A 17,256-nucleotide genomic window follows, 5' to 3' on the forward strand; every position below is an offset into this window, starting at 1 on the left:
CAGTCAGAAACAAAATGATGACTGGAGTACACAGTCTACTAAGAACCTGGTGTTTGCCTCTCTTCTCAGCATTACTGATGTTCTTGAGAGTGTCAGCCAGGACAACCATCCACACCATTATGGTGGCAAAGAAAAATGGTGGAAAGAGGAAGGAAGGTGGGAGCGCATGGCTTTGTGGGAAGCAGGCAGACTATCCCACTTTATGTCGTCTTATTCCAGCTCCTCTTTCCTTGCTCCGGCCTGAAACATGCTGCCCAGAGTGTGGCATCTGCTCACCTTTCACTCATGCTCTTTAGTGATTTCCTCTGCCCTCAAGTTTTCAGATGTCACCTGTACGGCCAACTCCTCATCTGCATCTCCAACCCAAAGCTCCTGAACTGCAGTTTCCATGTTGATGTTGTTAAGTGCCATCAAGTCAGTTCCAACCCATAGTGACCCTGTATAGGGTTTCCAAGGAGCAGCTGGTGAGTTTGAATCACCGACCTTGCGCTTCAAACCGATTTTGTGGTTGCGTGCTTATTCTCCAAGGGACTTTAAAACCTGGTACCATATGTCTTTATCACAGTCTGTGAAACCAATTCCCTATCGGGCCTGTTTGGCCACACACTTCCCTCATGCACCATATTGTTGTTGTTAGGTGTCACTGAGTCAGTACTGACTCATAGCGACCTATGCACAGCAGAACGAAACACTGCCCAATCCTGGGCCAACCTCACTATTGTTGCCACGCTTGAGCCACTTTGCCAATCCATCTCACTGGGGGTCTTCCACTTTATCTCTGACCCTCCACCTTAACAAACATGATATCCTTCTCCAGCGACTGGTCCCTCTTGACAATATGTCCCAAGTATGAGAGATGAAGTTTGGCCATCCTGGTCTCCAAGGGGCACTCTGGCTGCACTTCTTCCAACACAAATCTGTTGGTTCTTTTGGCAGCCCATGGCACTTTTAATATTCTCTTCCAACACCGTAACTCAGAAGTATCAGTTCTTCTACGATCTTCCTTATTCACTGTCCAGCTTTCGCATGCGTATGAGGTTACTGAAAATACCACGGCCCCATAGCAGCTTGTATACAGTACATCATAGCAGTTTACACCCACCCTCCCCACAAGACTCTTTGAGCTCTGGTAACAACAGAGAACATATCTTAGTCAACTTGGATTTCAGGCACAGTGCCTAACATTGTAGCTGGCACTAGAGAATTGTTTAATGAATGGATAAATGAAACTCAAAGGAGAGGTGAAAAAATGGTAATAGCAAAAGGGACCTATAATCCCTGTTTCATCTCCTCTTTGAATTTCATTTATTCATTCAATCGTTATTATTGTTGTGAAGTGCCTTTAAATGATAGCCTACTATGGGACATGCTCTTTATATATTACCTCCAAATCTCTGAAAAACCCAACACGTACATATGACTATTCCTATTTTGCCAATTAAAAATTACTAGCTAAAAGACACGATCTGCCCTGAACCACACTGTTAGTAAAAGGTAGCGCTAGGATTCAACCCAGAGCAATATAACAATGCTACGTGTACATTCTGCCACACTGTAAACTGAATGAAACATGGAAACAGAAATGAATACAAGTCCAAGAATATCACAACAGAAACAAGTTCTAGATTTGTAAACATTCAGGCAGCACGAGCTCTCCTAACCACGTGTCACAGAGGGAACACAAAGTTCCAGGAGCAGGAAGTACTCACATTTCTACAACTTTATCCACAGTGGCACCGACTGGAATGACATTTGGGTATACGTTCACAGGACAGATGTAACTCATGAAATCTTTAATCTAGAAGAAAATCAATAGATCAATTACCTCGAAGCTGACAAATGTGGGTGTTGGAGAAGCATGTAAAGGGAGGGGGCAACTGAAAGGAATGTAGATAGCAGCAGTGGCCTGCAATGTGGGTGGCACATGGGGTTCACCTGGGGACCCTCTAGAAAAAGAAAGGCCCCATGCCAAGGCCTGACCCCCAAACCCTGCCAACGCTTGATTGACAGTGGGGCCAGGTGATTTTGTTGCACAGTGAGGGCCAAGAATCACGGTCAAATGTGATTCAAATTTGGGTATTGGGTGGGGTTATTTTTTTATTTTTTTTTTTACGTAACATTAGTTTCTTGTTCAAAAATGTCCCAAACTGATGTTTAACAAATCTCCCCTTTCAAGTAGGTTAATTATATTGTAGACAAGAAAACAAGGTCCTAGAATTGTTTTCTTTCTTCCAACAGATAATTGTAAGCAATACAACTGTTTCTTCCAGGTTGCTTGATTTGTTCTAATGGTTTCTTCGAAGCCAAGTGAGGACAATTACATGCAAACAATTCATGGCTGTCTGCAAAGCTCATTATGCCGAACAGAGGCACTGTGCCAATCTCCCTCCTCTCACCTGACATCCGCAAACAAGCTGAGGCCCGTTAGTCAGGTGCTTGCATTAAAGCAATACATTTATATTTAGACTGTTGTTAAATGCCATAGAGTCTGTTCTGACTCATAGTAATCCTGTACAGGGTTTCCAAGGAACGGCTGGTGGGTTTGAACTGCCGACCTTCCAGTTGGCAGTCCAGTACTTATCCTACAGTCTCCTACATTTAGACTGAGAGGGAAGTGAAATTTTAAGGTTTCTAATGGTACTGTGGGTTAATGTGCTAGACTGCAAAATTGGTTTGAACCACAAGGTCAGCAGTTCAAGTTCACCAGTTACTCCTTGGAAACCCTATACAGGTTCACTATGGGTTGGAACTGATTCGACGGCACTCAACAACAACAAATATACTTTCATGTAGTTTTAAAAGGAGCCCTGATAGGAGTTCAAGTCCCTGTGGGCCCAAGCGTTGCTGACCGTCCAAACCAAAGGCTCTGAGGATCAGACTTTAGCCACCTAGCAGACATAGCAAAATGTCCCTTATCTGATTATTCAGTTATGCTGGTTAGTAATTCCATACATGAGCCCTGGATACCCACAGATAATGTAAAACCCTTCCCTAAAAGCCGAGACTGTAAATTCCAAAAAGGCAAAGTTTTTCCCCCCCAAAAAAAAGCTAAAGAAAAGAGGATGATCTGTTAACTGATGGTATGTGGAGGGGATTATAATCAATGTAATGAAACAAGATATATGAATGTTTGAATGTGAAACCGATGATGTGCCCTGAAAACTTTCACTCAATCCACAATAAAAACCTTAAAAAAAAAAAAAAGAACCCCTGATAGCATGTGATTAAGTGCTCAGCTGCTAACAAAAAGATTTGAACCCATCAGCCACAGCATGAGAGAAAGATGTGGCATTTTGTTTCCATAAAAGACTGACAGTTTTGAAAACTCTTAGGGGCAGTTCTACTCTGTCCTGTCTAATAAGGAAATCAACACATTCTCTAAAGAAGATGCAATGCACTGCTATCTTTCTCCCAGGGAGTAGCTGGTGGATGTGAGCAGCCAACCTTGCTGTTACCAGGCCACTGCTTAACCCACTGTATGTACATCAGGGCTCCTTGAGGCCTGCTAATTTCAGCAGTTTTCAGGGAGGCCTCTCTCTCTCTCCCTCACTTCAGACACTGTGAAAGAAATCAACCAATCAGAGCTCAGGAGTCACCACCCTCTGCTTTATGTCTCCAGGTATGGAGCTATAGGATATAGCACTTGACCGCAAGGTAGGTTTGAACCACAAGATTGGCAGTTCAAACTCACCAGCTACTCCTTGGAAACTCTATACAGAGTTGCTATGAAGTCAGAACCAACTCAACGGCACTTAACAACAAGTAACAAAAAATGTCTCATTGCTAGGAGGTGATTTTATAAAATCCTAAGAAGGATCATGCTCCCCTAATTTTTCTAAGTACACTAAGAGAAATACGACAGAAGTAATGTTGATTGGGAGTCTGGCTGGTGCAAACAGTTAATGTGCATGGCTACTAACAGGAAGCTTGTAGGCTTCAGTCCATCCACAGCTGCCTCAGAAGAAAGATTTGGTGATCTACTTCCAAAACATCAGCCACTGAAAACCCTTCAGGGCACAGATCGACTCTGATGTACATGGAGTTGCTTTGAGTCAGTATCAACTTCATGGCAACTGTTGTTAGTAGGATTGAAAAAGTCAAGTCTACCCTTTGTCTAGACTGGATGCCCATTCTGAGGCTGAGAAAGAAAAGACGCTCGGCCACTAAGAGAAAATAAAGCAAGGGGCGCGGATGCAGGGTCACATGTCAAATCAAGGACAAACTGCCAGGAGAGAGTTTTGATAACTAAAGATTCTGAATGAATTGATAAAGAAAACAGTTTTGTTTTGTTTTTTCAAAAACTGTTCTCAGACAACCTATTTATTCATACAAATTAAGCTGTTATTTAATAGAGATGCTATTGTGATATTTTGATAATAGGATACATCATCACTTATATTCTGGATGACTTGATAATCCACCTATTCATTAATACACCCACGACTTACTGCTGAAGTGCTGAATCCATGGACTCCAAATATAAGGATAATGGTGGTCAGGGAAATGGCCCTTTAAGTGCAGAAATAGCAAAACAAAAATTACATGGCACACAGTTTCTAAAGCAGCGTGCTCTTCTTGTGGTGACTTTTTCCCAAGATGTGCTATCACTGAATCTCTACACCTTGAAAATGCATGACAATTCTGCACATAAATTACATATATCAAGTTCTCATTCTCCAAACCGACTGCAAAAAAAGCCCCGACTGCTGACAAGTTGATTCTGAGTCACAGTGACGCTGTACGACAGAGTGAAACTGCCCTATAGGGTTTCCAAGGCTGTCATCCCTTGAGGAAGCAGATGGTCACATCCTTCTGCAGATAAGTTGGTGAGTTTGAATCACTGGCTTTGGTTAGCAGCCGAATGCCTTAACCACTGCACCACCAGGGCACCTCATCCCATGTTGCTGCTGCTGATGCTGCATGCTATAGTCAGTTCTGACTCAGAGCGACCCAATGAGCATAGGGTTTCTGAGTCCATAAACCTATGCGGGAGCAGGAAACCTCATCTTTCAGAGTGGCTGGTGATTTCAGCCCAACACATACTTCACGATGATATCAGAACTCCTTCATCTTATTCTAGTACAATTCAATTTCCTATATAAAAAATATCACACCCCCACAAATTTTTTTTTCTAAAACCAAAGCCAACCTACTACCATCAAGTCATTTCTGACTCACAGCAACCCTCGAGGGCAGAGTAGAACTCCCCTAAAGGGTATGCAAGGCTGTAAATCTTTACAGAAGCACACTACCTTTCTTCCAGAGAATGGCTGGTGGGTTCAAACCACCAACCTTTCAGTTAGCAGCCCAACACTTAAGCTACTGTGCCACCAGGACACGTTAAAACATTTCTAAGTCTATTTAAATTGAGCAATTCTATTATGCCATATCCTTTAAAACGATAAGGCCTACATCTCAATCATCTTTTTTATTTCCTAGTGCAGAATATGCAGGACTATTTAAAAACAATTAGTTTTTTTTAGTACAATCAAATTTGGGGAGAGGTCAACAATCTGGATAGTACCTTAAAGTTAGTTATAATGAGACCTTTTCTTTATGTTGTTGTGTTGTGAAGTGCCGTCGACTTGGTTCTGACCCACAGCAACCATGTTTAGGGTTTCTGAGGAGCAGCTGGTGAGCTTGAACTGCTGACCTTGTAGTTCAAACGGCTTTGCAGTCTGGCCCATTAACCCATAGTGCCATACCAGGACTCCTTTAAATAAGTGTTTTCTAAAGCATTCCTTTAAAAATATTCTTTTAGGATAGATGAACAGATAAGTGAAGAGATGTTAAAATACATTTAGGAAGCAAGATTTCCAGCCTACATTCTTCAGTACGTACGCTGGACACAAGAAGGTAACAGCGGTTTCCTATGGAGTTGGTAGACATATCTCACTCACTGAGATAGTCTCCCTCCATTCCTAACAAAAAGCCACACCAAGTCTTGAGCAGCAGAGAGATGGGTCTGGAAGTTAAGGTCACTGTTGTTGTCATCATTGAAAGCTGCAGAACGCTCAACAGTAAGGCTGAGGGTATATGGGATCCTCTTACCTCACTGTAGGAGGAATGAAAAGAAAAACAGGCTCTGTATGAACTCTCTCCAGTCCTAAAGGAAAATGAAAACAACACAGAAAGATCACATATCAAGACTAAGCTAGACTAAGACATATTTCTGGAACAAGTTAGCAGCCAAGTACCACCCAGGGACTCCCAATTAGACTAAGTTCTTCATTTCTGAGCCTTCCCATTTTGGGCTGTTTCAGTATGAAACCATCCCGCAATCAAGAACTTCTCCCTGAGGTTGGGTAGAGACTGGTGAGACCCCGAGACTATGGCCCTTAGTTACCCCCATGGATCAGCTTTCAGTCAAACAGTAGATAGGTCTATAAGGGGAACAGTAACACTAGGGAGGTATGTACTCCTGAGAATCATCAACTATTTGTGATGAAAAGGGCAGCATTTATCCAAGGACAAAGTTCAGAAGTGCTAGGAAAGGAGGAATGGAAACTAGCAACACAGGGAGGCAGTGGGATGAGTGAGGACTATAAACAACGACAGTACACAAAATGTGTCTGAACTGTTGAATAGAAAACTAACCTGCTCTGTAAACCTTCACTCAATTCACAATAAAAAAATGAAAGAAAGAAAATAATATAGCCTGGAAAATCCTACAGGATAGTTCTATTTCTCACACGGGGTCACTATGAGTGAGAACTAACTAGACTAGAAGTCACCTAACAACAGTACCAAACATAAAGGGTTCTACTTCCACTGGGCATGAGAAGAGATCAACGACAGCATCTCTCAGAAAGGAGGGATTTAGGATGTGGGAAACCAGGAACACCTAACAGGAATAGTGTGAACATAGGTTCAAAGATCTTTTTATGTCTTATTTAAATGAATCCTAATTATGTTACTGCAATCAGTGACATGAAACAAAATGTGTATGAATTGTTGACTGGAAAACTAAACTGCTCTGTAAACCTTCTCCCAATTCATAATAAAAAGTTTAAACAAACAAACAAAACACAACAAACTCAAGATGAATCAAAAATCTAAATGTAAAACCTAGAGAGAGAAAAAAAAGAATTTCTCCCTGGGTCTGATTGGAGTGAATTCTTTCCAGAAATATAACTCTGTTGACAATAAAAACATAAAATCCCCTATTCAAAAAGAAAATTAAAAAATCAGAAATATGTGTTTGCCTTTTAAAGGCAAGGGGGGGAGAAACAAACCAAAAAGATACTTATTTTTTCTCAGTAAAACTCATTGCTGCACAGATTGGTCAGGCTGTAGGAAAAGTCACAAAATAAATACATTGTAGCTTATTCACTAGTTGCTATAGATCACCAGGCCTTTCCTCCTAGTCTAACTATGCTCAGCAACTCTCCACTGAGGGAAAGGTGATGGCTGCACTTGAGGTGTGTTGGCTGGAATCACACCTAGTTATCCCTCCTGGAAGATAAAAATTCTACCACTGAATCACAAATGTTGTTGTTGTTAAGTGCTGTTGAGTCAGTTCCGACTCATAGTGACCCTGTCCAAGGAGCAGCTGGTGAGTTTGAACTGCTGGCCTTGTGGTTGGATACTTATCCTACAGCACCACAGGAATCTGCCACACCAATGTCTCCTACTACCAAGGGGATTTTAAAAGTTCATGAAAAATTGCATAATCTTTTTTCTCTTGCTTTCCATAATTTTTTAATTCCTTTCTTTCATGAACTTTTTTGAAGTCCCTTCATAAGAGTAGAGTTGTGAGCATATGTAACATGCTTGTTTGTATGGCTTGTATATGTATTCATGTATATAATAAAGCACCTTAAGAGATACAATTATAGATATTACTTAGATATACCCCGCAAGCACCTCCTGGGATTGATTTACTGGGTTTGAAGACTCAGAACCATAGTCTCGTGGAACAACTAGGTTAACTATCATAACTTCATTCAGAATGACAATATTCTACATCTTAGTTTGATATGTACCCTCTAGGATCTTAAAAGCTTGTAAGTGGCCATCTAAGATACAATGTCAGGGGCCACGGAGAGTGAAGGAAATTAAAGACTAAAGGAAGAAATCAGTCCATAACACTAATGGCCGACAGAAACTGCAGCATCTTTTAGACTGAAATCAAAAGTCTCAGATGGTACCTAATTACCACTATCTCCAGGGACACAATAGATAGTGCTGGTTAGAACAGAAAAATGTAGAGCAAAATTTATATTCATATAAAAAGGACAAGACTAACTGGACTGATAGACATTGCTGAGACTGTCACTTTAAGATACCCTTTTAACCCGGAACTGAAGCCAATCTCTGAGGCAGTCTTTCAGTCGCAAAATAGATTGGCCTACAAAATAAACAATAACACGCGTGAGGAAGTGCTCCTTGAAACAAACAACTATAAGAGAGAGTCAATGGTCAACATTTACACAGAAGCAAAGATGAGAAGGTAAGGAGGGGAAGGGAGGGGAAGTGAGAAGGGGCAATGGGGTGGAAACAGTGACGGTCCTCATAAGTGATAGGGTCTGTAACCAGCGCCACAGAACAATCTGTGTCTGAGGTGTTGAATGGCCATTAGATTTGCTGTGCTAACTTTCAACTCAAATGCAATAAAATACTCAAAAGCAAACCACAAAGATGAGAATGTGAGGGGGGCAGGGAAATTAGATGAAATAGAAATAGAAAAACCAGAACAGGAAGTATGAGAATTTTTAGAAATGTCCACACATTGTGAAGACGGTAACTAATGTCACTAAACAATTTATGTAAAAATTTTTGAATGGGAACCTAAACTGCTGTATAAACCTTCACAAAAACCAGTTTTATTTCTGTTTTAATTATATACTTCTTCTAATACCAAAAGGCATCATCAATATTTATAAAGTTTATGAAATTATTTCTTTAATGATAATATATCCCCTTCTAGGTCTGGTAGCGTAGTGGTTACGAATCGGGCTGCAAACCTTAAGGTCAGTGGTTCGAAACTACCAGCCGCTCCGCGGGAGAAAGATGAGGCTTTCTACTCCCGTAAGGATTTACACCCTCGGAAACCCTGTACAGGGTCGCTATGGGTCGGAACTGACTTGACGGCACTTAACAACAACAACAGGGGGAACATGGTAGCTCTGTGGGATAAACATGGGATTATGATTCCACCAACTACACCATGGGAGAAAGATGAGGCTTTCTGCTCGCACAAAAGAGTTACAGTCTCAGGAACGCTATACAGGGTCACTGTGAGTTGGAATCAGCTTGATGGTACTAAACAATAACATATCCCCTCCTGAGACTAAAGAGTAGAACACAAGTAAATCAGATAATTTACCTAAAAGCCAAATTTCTCTCAGAAGATCTAGGATACAGTGCTTTCTTACCTCACAATTACATTTGTTTTTCTGGTTCTTTCTCCAAACCACATAGTAGATGGCTTAATGCTGATTACGTGGAGTGGGTTTCTATTTTTGGAAGTCATCCCACAGGGTAATTTGCTCCACTGAAAATATTCCTCTGCCTGAAAAAGATGAAAAATACATACATAGAAAAACAGTTCGACATATTCAACAAATCTGTTTGTAAGCAAGGTCTCAAATATAAATAGAGATATGAGGAAATAAATAATTCCAAATTGGGGAACATTCTATAAAACAGTTAGTCTGGACTTTTCAAAATTATCAATGTCATATAAGACAGACAAATGGCTTGGGTATTTGGTGGATATTAAAAAAAAAAAAAAAGACATGTCTGAATGGACACACGATCCTTAATTAAATACTAGTGGCTCCTGCTCCCCTCATCCCACAAGCTATAAAAAAATTATTGGGACAATTAGCAAAATGTGAATATGGACTATATAATATCTCATAGTATCATATCGATGTTAAATTTCCTGAGTGTGGTAAATGTTTCAAGCTTCTATAGGAGAATGTCTTTGTTTGTAAGAGATTCCTGTTAAAGGACTTGGGATGAAGTGTCATGAAGTCTGCAGATTACTCTCTCATGGTTCAGTGTGGGGCAGAGGATGATTATGCAGAACAAGTGTAACTATGACAAATATTAATAAACTGGTGAGTCCTGATGAAGATTATACTAGTCTTAATATTTTACTGCTGATTTCACATTTTTCCAAAATAAAATTGGAGGAAAAAAAAATGGTTGTTGTTGATGTTTAAGTACCATGGAGTCGTTTCCGACTCATAATGACCCTACACGGGGTTTCCGAGGCTGCAAATCTTTACAGGAGCAAAAAGCCTCACCTTTCTCCCAAGGAACAGCTGGTAGTTTCGAACTGTCGACCTTGAGGTTAGCAGCCCGATTCGTAACCACTACACTACCAGAGCTTCAAAAAAAATTGATAAATGATAGAACTACTTTTCCAAGTATCCTCAGTATGCCAACTAAAGCAAGTTCATTAGGGTCTCTTTGGTGTTATTTCTCACAAGGTTTGAAATACATCTCTACAAGAGTTGTCTCTCCCGGCCAGCAGTTTTAAAGGCTACGTGGCTATGAAATAGCTTAGACCACCCAGAAGCAGTACTGTTGATCCTTAAATAACACAGGTTTGAACTGTCACTCACACAGATTGTAAAAAACATACTGGAAAATTTTGGGGAGATTTGAGACCATTTGAAAAAACATACACTGCATATCTAAGAAGTATATTATAAAACAAGGAAAAGTTAGGTATGTCCTAAATGCATAAAATCTTTGTACATGCATACTCCATTTTATCATTTGGTATCATCAAAGACATACAAATCTGTTATCAAAACTTAAAATTTATCCAAGTTTGCACACACACAAACACAGATCATACCTGGCATCGCTCACAGTGGAGAGCAATGTGAACAAACGTAAAGCTGCAGTATTAAATCGTAGCTGCATAAAGTTCACTGCGGCAACTACTGCACTGCTGGAATAAGTTCGCAGCCCCCTTCAGCTGATAGCATGCTCAGCTCAAGTCGCAAGTAGCCAATTAAAGTGGGTAAATCATCTTAGAGACCAATCACCTCCGCATGAACAGCTCATCTCAACTGTCAATTTTGTATGGTGGTAAGAAGTGATCGCTCACTGTTCTCACATAGTTTTCGAGGTGTTTTCTGTAATACTGTAGACCTTGAACAGCATGGGACCTATACAAAGCATCACTAGTGCTGCTGGAAGGGATCCCAAGAAGCAAAGCCATGACATTAGAAGACAAAGTTGAATTGTTTAATATGTACGGTAGATTGAGGTCTGCAGCTGACAACCATTTCAAGGTCAACGACTACTGTGTAAGGATCATTGTTAAAGAGGAAAAGGAACTTTGTGAAACTACCACTTGCAGCTACTGCTGTAGGCATGAAAAACCTTGCAATTTTATAAAATATCTTGTATCTCATATCAAAAATGCAGTTTTTATGTGAATGTAGAATCGCTTTAAGAAAGGCATACCAATACCATATCGCCTATAATATGATCTGAGAAAAAGCAGTCATTTATGGAGTCCTGGTGTGGCATTGTGGGTTAATGGGCTGGACTGCAAGGTCAGTTTGAACTTCAAGGTTGGCAATTCAAGCTCCTCAGCCACTCCTTGAAAATCCTACACAGGGTCTCTGTGGGTTGAAACCAACTCGGTGGCACTTAATAATAACAACAAAGCAAAAGAAAGGTAAAGGACCTAAAGCAGAAGAATTTAATGCCAGCAAAAGATGGTTTGATAATTTTAGAAAGAGGATTGACTTAAAAACTGTTCAGATAACATGTGGAGAAGCTTCTCCCAACAAAGTGACAGCAGATGAGTTCCCAGACACCATTAAAACAAAAAAAAAAATCACTGAGGAAAAAGGATAATGCAGACAAAAGTGTCTTATCCAGGAAAAAATAAAATAAACAGTGGGAGAAAGGATATTTATCAGTAAGAAAGGAAAACCAGCAGGAAGGGGCAGGCTAACTCTACTGTTGTGTGCAAATGCAGCTCAATTTATGATCAAACTGCCCTTATTGATATAGCAACTGACCCCTGAGCCTTGATGGAGAAAGATAATCACCGGCTGCCAGTCTTCAGGTGTGGTGCTATAGGGTAAGCTGTTCAAATCTACCAGCCTCTCCTCAGAAACCCTAGCTAGACAGGCTCCCTATGAATCAGAACCAACTTGACAGCACTAAACAAATAAAAAGGCTTCATGTTGCCCAACAAGAAGGCTTAGATAATGAGAACCCTTTTTCTGGATTGGTTCTATTGATGCTTTGTCCCTGAAGTCAAGAAGTACTTTGTCAGTAAGGATTGGCTTTTAAAGTCCTTGATACTGGATAGTGTCCCTTGCCACCCAGAACCCTATGAGTTCAACACTTAAGGCACCAAAGTAGTCCCCCAACACATCTCTCATTCAGCTTCTAGATCAGGGTCTCATCTGGTAGCATAGTGCTTACGAACCGGGCTGCTAACCTCAGGGTCAGCAGTTCAAAACTACCAGCTGTTCCGTGGGAGGAAGATGAGGCTTCTGCTCCCGTAAAGATTTATAGCCTTGGAAACTCTGTACAGGGTCACTATGCATCAGAACCAACTCCACGGCACATCACCACCACCACCACCACCACTTATGGTGGTTGTTGTTAGGTGTCTTCAAATTGGTTCAAAGTATTGAGGCAGACAGCCTCATCCTTCTACTGCCATGACTCATGGTACTCTGTGGGAAGTCAGCATTCTTGATGGTCAACACTATGGAAAGAGAACCCAGGCAGTGAGAACATCATGAAAGTCTGGAAGGATTATGCTACTAAAGATGTCACCATCGTCATAGAAAAAGCTGTGAAAACCATCAAGTCCCAAATCATACATTACTGCTGGAGAAACTGTATTCAGATGTTGTGTATGACTTCACAGGATTTATGAAAGAGCCAATGAAGAAATCATGAAAGAGATTATGGATATGGGGGTGGTGGAGCGTGAAGGGTTTCAAGATAATAGATTTTGGAGAAACTTAGGACTTAGTAGTCACCACACCAGAGGGGTTAGGCCAAGACAACCTGATGGAGACGAGGGCTTCTGAACCAGCGGCAGACAGCAGGAAAACAAACCGACATTAGACAATCTGGCAGAAGTCAATCTGCTTTTGACTTCTTTGATGACATACAGACCCTTCTATGATACGGACACTGAAACTAAAGCAAATGGTGGAAGAAGAATTGGTACTGTATAGAAACATTGTTAGAGAAATGAAAAAGCAAAAAGTCAGCCAGAAATTATGATGCATTTCGTCTCCCCCTCTTCCACTCTGACTTCTCCTCTGCCACCTCTTCCTCAAGTCTATTCAACATGAAGATGATTCATCTTGAAAACGACAACATAAGCTTACAGTAACAATAAATACAGTTCAGTATTGTAAATGTACTTTCTCGTCCTTGTAACTTTCTTACTAACATTCCATTCTCTGTAGTTTATCTTATTGTAAGAATACAGTATATAATATATATAACATACAGAATATATAAAAACTGACTGCGTTATTAGTAAAGTCTCTGGTCAACAGTAGGCTACTAGTAGCTAAGGTTTGGGGAAGTCAAAAACTATTTACGGATTTTTGACTGCACTCAGGGGTCAGCGTCCTTACCCCTGTGTTGTTCAAGGGACAAATGTAGTTCAAGAAAACAGTCAAACATGAGGAATGAACTGCAGTTGTGTTGTGAGTCTTTGAGTCCATTCCAACGCAGAGCAACCTTTAATGAGTGTGTGATGAAAGCAGCAGCAGCTACAAATTAGACTAGTTTGTGGGACATTATTCAAAGCGAAAAGAAATTTGCCAATTAAAAGACTCGTAGACACAGGTCCCCAAACTCTAAGTCCAACAGCTACAGGATATTTATGTACACATACAGACACAATGATGAACTCAGTCACAGGTGAGTTCTAATATCCATATTGTTGCTGTTAAGTGCCGTTGAATCGGTTCTGACTTGGTGACCCTGTATAGGGTTTCTGAGATACAGCTAGTGAGCTTGAACCATCGACCATGCAGTTCAAAGCGACCTTGCTGTTCAGTGCATTATCCTGAAGCACCAAACCAACCATCAAAATAATTGTTTTGCCCTGTTGGTCTCTTATTGAGAGTCTTGGTGTGGTACTGTAGGATCAGTATTGGACTGGTAACCACAAGGTTAACGATTCAAACGCAAAAGCCACTCCTTGGAAACCCAGGATCTCTATGAGTCAGAAGTGACTCTACGACACATAACAACAACAACAAGATATCTCTTATTGAGGTCTAAAGTAGACCTTTTTGTTGTTTAGAATTATGCTTTATTTTAGGGTACTTTTCTTAAGGCTTTTAGTTCACTGAACAAATATAACTAATACAATAGTGATCTAGGCATATAAATGAAATGTTCACTAAAAACTTACTTAACACAGGAATGCTAAGATATTTTTAACTTCAGAGGAAAATTAGGATCACTTCATATTCATCTGAAGATCACTAATTTTTACAGTGAAAAAAAATTTTTTTAAAGGTAAATTCATATTGGAAGCCTTATACCTGGTATTTAATATTTAATAACAAAAGGGAGTTCTACAGTAGCATTAGAAAACAAATTGCAAGTGAGTTTCAAAGATACCAGAAACATTCAACTGAAACTGGGTTTTCAGTGTTGTTGCTGAAATCGACTCTGACTCACAGCAACCTATGTGACAGAGGAGAATTGTTCCACAGTGTTTCCTAGACTGTAATCTTTATCAGAGATCACCCAGTCTTTTCTCAAGTTGGCTCAAACTGCTAACCTCTCAGTGAGCAGTCAAACGCTCAAACTACTGTACCACCGAGGGTCCTTTGGCCATAAACACATACAACTACGTCAAGATATGAGGCAACATCTAGGTATTTATATCAAATGAGTAGAAAAAACACAAAGTTTATAAGCATGCATGTGTCATGAGTATGAAAAATAAATACCACCTGATTGTGAATATGGTTTCTTAGATTAAAACACTGTATTTGTTATTTCATTATGTATTTATTTAAATATGTATTATCAAATGAGTATGACATATTTCATTAAAAAGCTATACGTATTTAAGTGTACTTACACAGTTTATAGCACCAGAATTCTGTGACATATCATTGCATGACCCTGGACAAACAACTTTGGATTTCAGTCAGAGTTATTCATTTGTAAATTGAGAAACCTAAGAAAGGTCATTTCTGACCTTTTAGACCTAACATTCTGTTGTTGTTTGTTTTATTTTTCTGGAACAGAATGTGAAAAAACATTCCCAGGCATACCTGCGGATGGCGACAGGCATGGATCTGAGTGCTGCGGTCTGTTGTCAGATGATGGAGAATATCAGGCATGTTTCGAAACATGTCCAGTTTATCCACATGAACCTAAAGAAAGAAAAGTTTGCCTATCAGTAAATTGTTCAAAGATAATTGTTATGGGGCAACCGCAAAGCCTAGTTTGGGCAGTATCAATGCAAATCAGTATTCTGCCAGGATGTTAGCATGGCAAAGACCGTCTTCCAAGCAGTCCCGGGTACCACTTGTTGTTAGTGACTTGTGAATTTAATTTGATCAGGCTATTATTACTGTCTTTGATTACTCTGAGGGCCAGTCATTAATATTTGCTGGGCACCAGCAGTAATGAGCTAAGAGTTTGGCTGCTACTAGAAAGAAAGGTTGGCAGTTCGAACCCATCAGCTGCTCCACGGGAGAATTGATGTGGCAGCCTGTTTGCATAATGATTACAGCCTTGGAAAACTGATCACGCTCTTCCACTCTGTCTGTAAGGTTCAGTTTGATGGAAATGGGTTTAGTGCATGGTTTTTATGGAAGAGAAGTACAGAAATTTTCATTCTCACAGAAATGAAGACATCTGAGACAGTTGCAGTAGTTCATGTTTGGGATCACTAAGTCAAAAACCTCACTGTTGCTCAAAAAATATAAAAATAAAACTACCATCCAAAACCAAACTCACTGTCATCGACTCTGAGAGATGCTGTATAGGGTTTCCGAGGCTATAAACGTTTACAGGAACAGAAAGTCTCATCTTTCTCCCTTGGAGCAGCTGGTGGGTTTGAACAGCCAACCTCATAGTTAGCAGTCCAGTGCTAATTCTACAGCCCACAAAGGTTCCTTATGATGCAGCAAGTCCAATGCTATGAATATACCCAAGGGATTTAAAAGCAGAGACATAAACAGGAATATGTATATCAGTGTTTACTGTGGACTAGTCACAATAATCAAAAGGTGGAAACAACCTAAGTACTTATCAACAGAAGAACGGATAAACAAAATGTGGTAAATACATACAATGGACTACTAGTCAGCCAGAAAGAGAAATGAAGTCCTAATACACACTACAATAGGAATGAAGCTTGAAGATAAAATGCTGAGTGAAATAAGTCAATCACAAAAGGACAAATGTTGTATGAGCTCATTTATGTAAAAAGACAAGAAAAGGTAAATGTACAGAGACCCAGGTTTATTTATTTACCAAAAGCAGGAAGTAGGTGGCGGGAGGGGGAGTTATTGCTTATGGAGCACTGAATGTATGTTTACAGTGAAGGAAAAATCTTTTTGATTAAGGATAGGTGACACAGCCAATTAATATAATTACTGTCAAGAAGCTATACATCTATAAAAAACTGAATAGACAAAAGGTGTATAATAGTTATTTATACAACAACAAAAAAGAAGTTGCGGAATCTGCTTACGCACTATTAAATACCTCATGGGATTTAGTTTCTTAGCTTGGAGGTTTGTTGTTTTGTTGTTAAGGGCAATTAAGTTGGTTCCAACTCATAGCGACCCAGTATAAGGTTTCTGAGGGGCAGCTGGTGAGTTTGAATTGCCGACCTTATGGTCCAGTGCTTATCCTACAGCATAGTTATTTCATTATTTTATGGGACTGTCCACTTAAAAATTGACCTAACATGTCTAGTGCTTCTGTTCTGTCTCCGAATTTGCTGTGTAGCACCTGGGGACTGAAAAGCCCATAAACAGCCATGCAATGTATGGTCTCTATACATGTGGACCAACACAGAAAGGAGAGTTAAGAATATGAGGAAGAAACGCAATGTGTGGCTAACTGCCTAGTTTCACGTGAAACAAACCTACAAGACTGAAAATAGGGAACCAGAGATATCAATGTATAATGAAGTCAACTACAAAGCAAACAGAGGGAATAGTGTAGATACAGAACTTCCAAATGGCAAGGAAGTCAATTAGATTTCAAGATAAACAGATTGTTTTAAGTAGGGGGGATAAATTAACAAATTACAGG

The 17,256-nt window shown here is 40.0% G+C and overlaps 1 protein-coding gene across 1 annotated transcript in view; it reads right to left on the minus strand.

Annotated features, from left to right (window-relative positions):
• Positions 1-17,256, minus strand: part of DCLRE1C (DNA cross-link repair 1C) — a 50,472-nt gene that overhangs the window by 15,058 nt on the left and 18,158 nt on the right. The window contains exons 9-12 of the mRNA XM_006872615.1: positions 15,258-15,359; positions 9,378-9,514; positions 6,052-6,106; positions 1,710-1,798 (exon numbers count right to left, since the gene is read on the minus strand). Coding sequence (XP_006872677.1) covers positions 1,710-1,798; positions 6,052-6,106; positions 9,378-9,514; positions 15,258-15,359 — 383 coding nt within the window. The remainder of the gene's footprint in view (positions 1-1,709; positions 1,799-6,051; positions 6,107-9,377; positions 9,515-15,257; positions 15,360-17,256) is intronic.

This window comes from Chrysochloris asiatica, unplaced genomic scaffold (genome assembly GCF_000296735.1).
Source record: "Chrysochloris asiatica unplaced genomic scaffold, ChrAsi1.0 scaffold00206, whole genome shotgun sequence".
Classification (NCBI taxonomy): Eukaryota; Metazoa; Chordata; class Mammalia; order Afrosoricida; family Chrysochloridae; genus Chrysochloris; species Chrysochloris asiatica.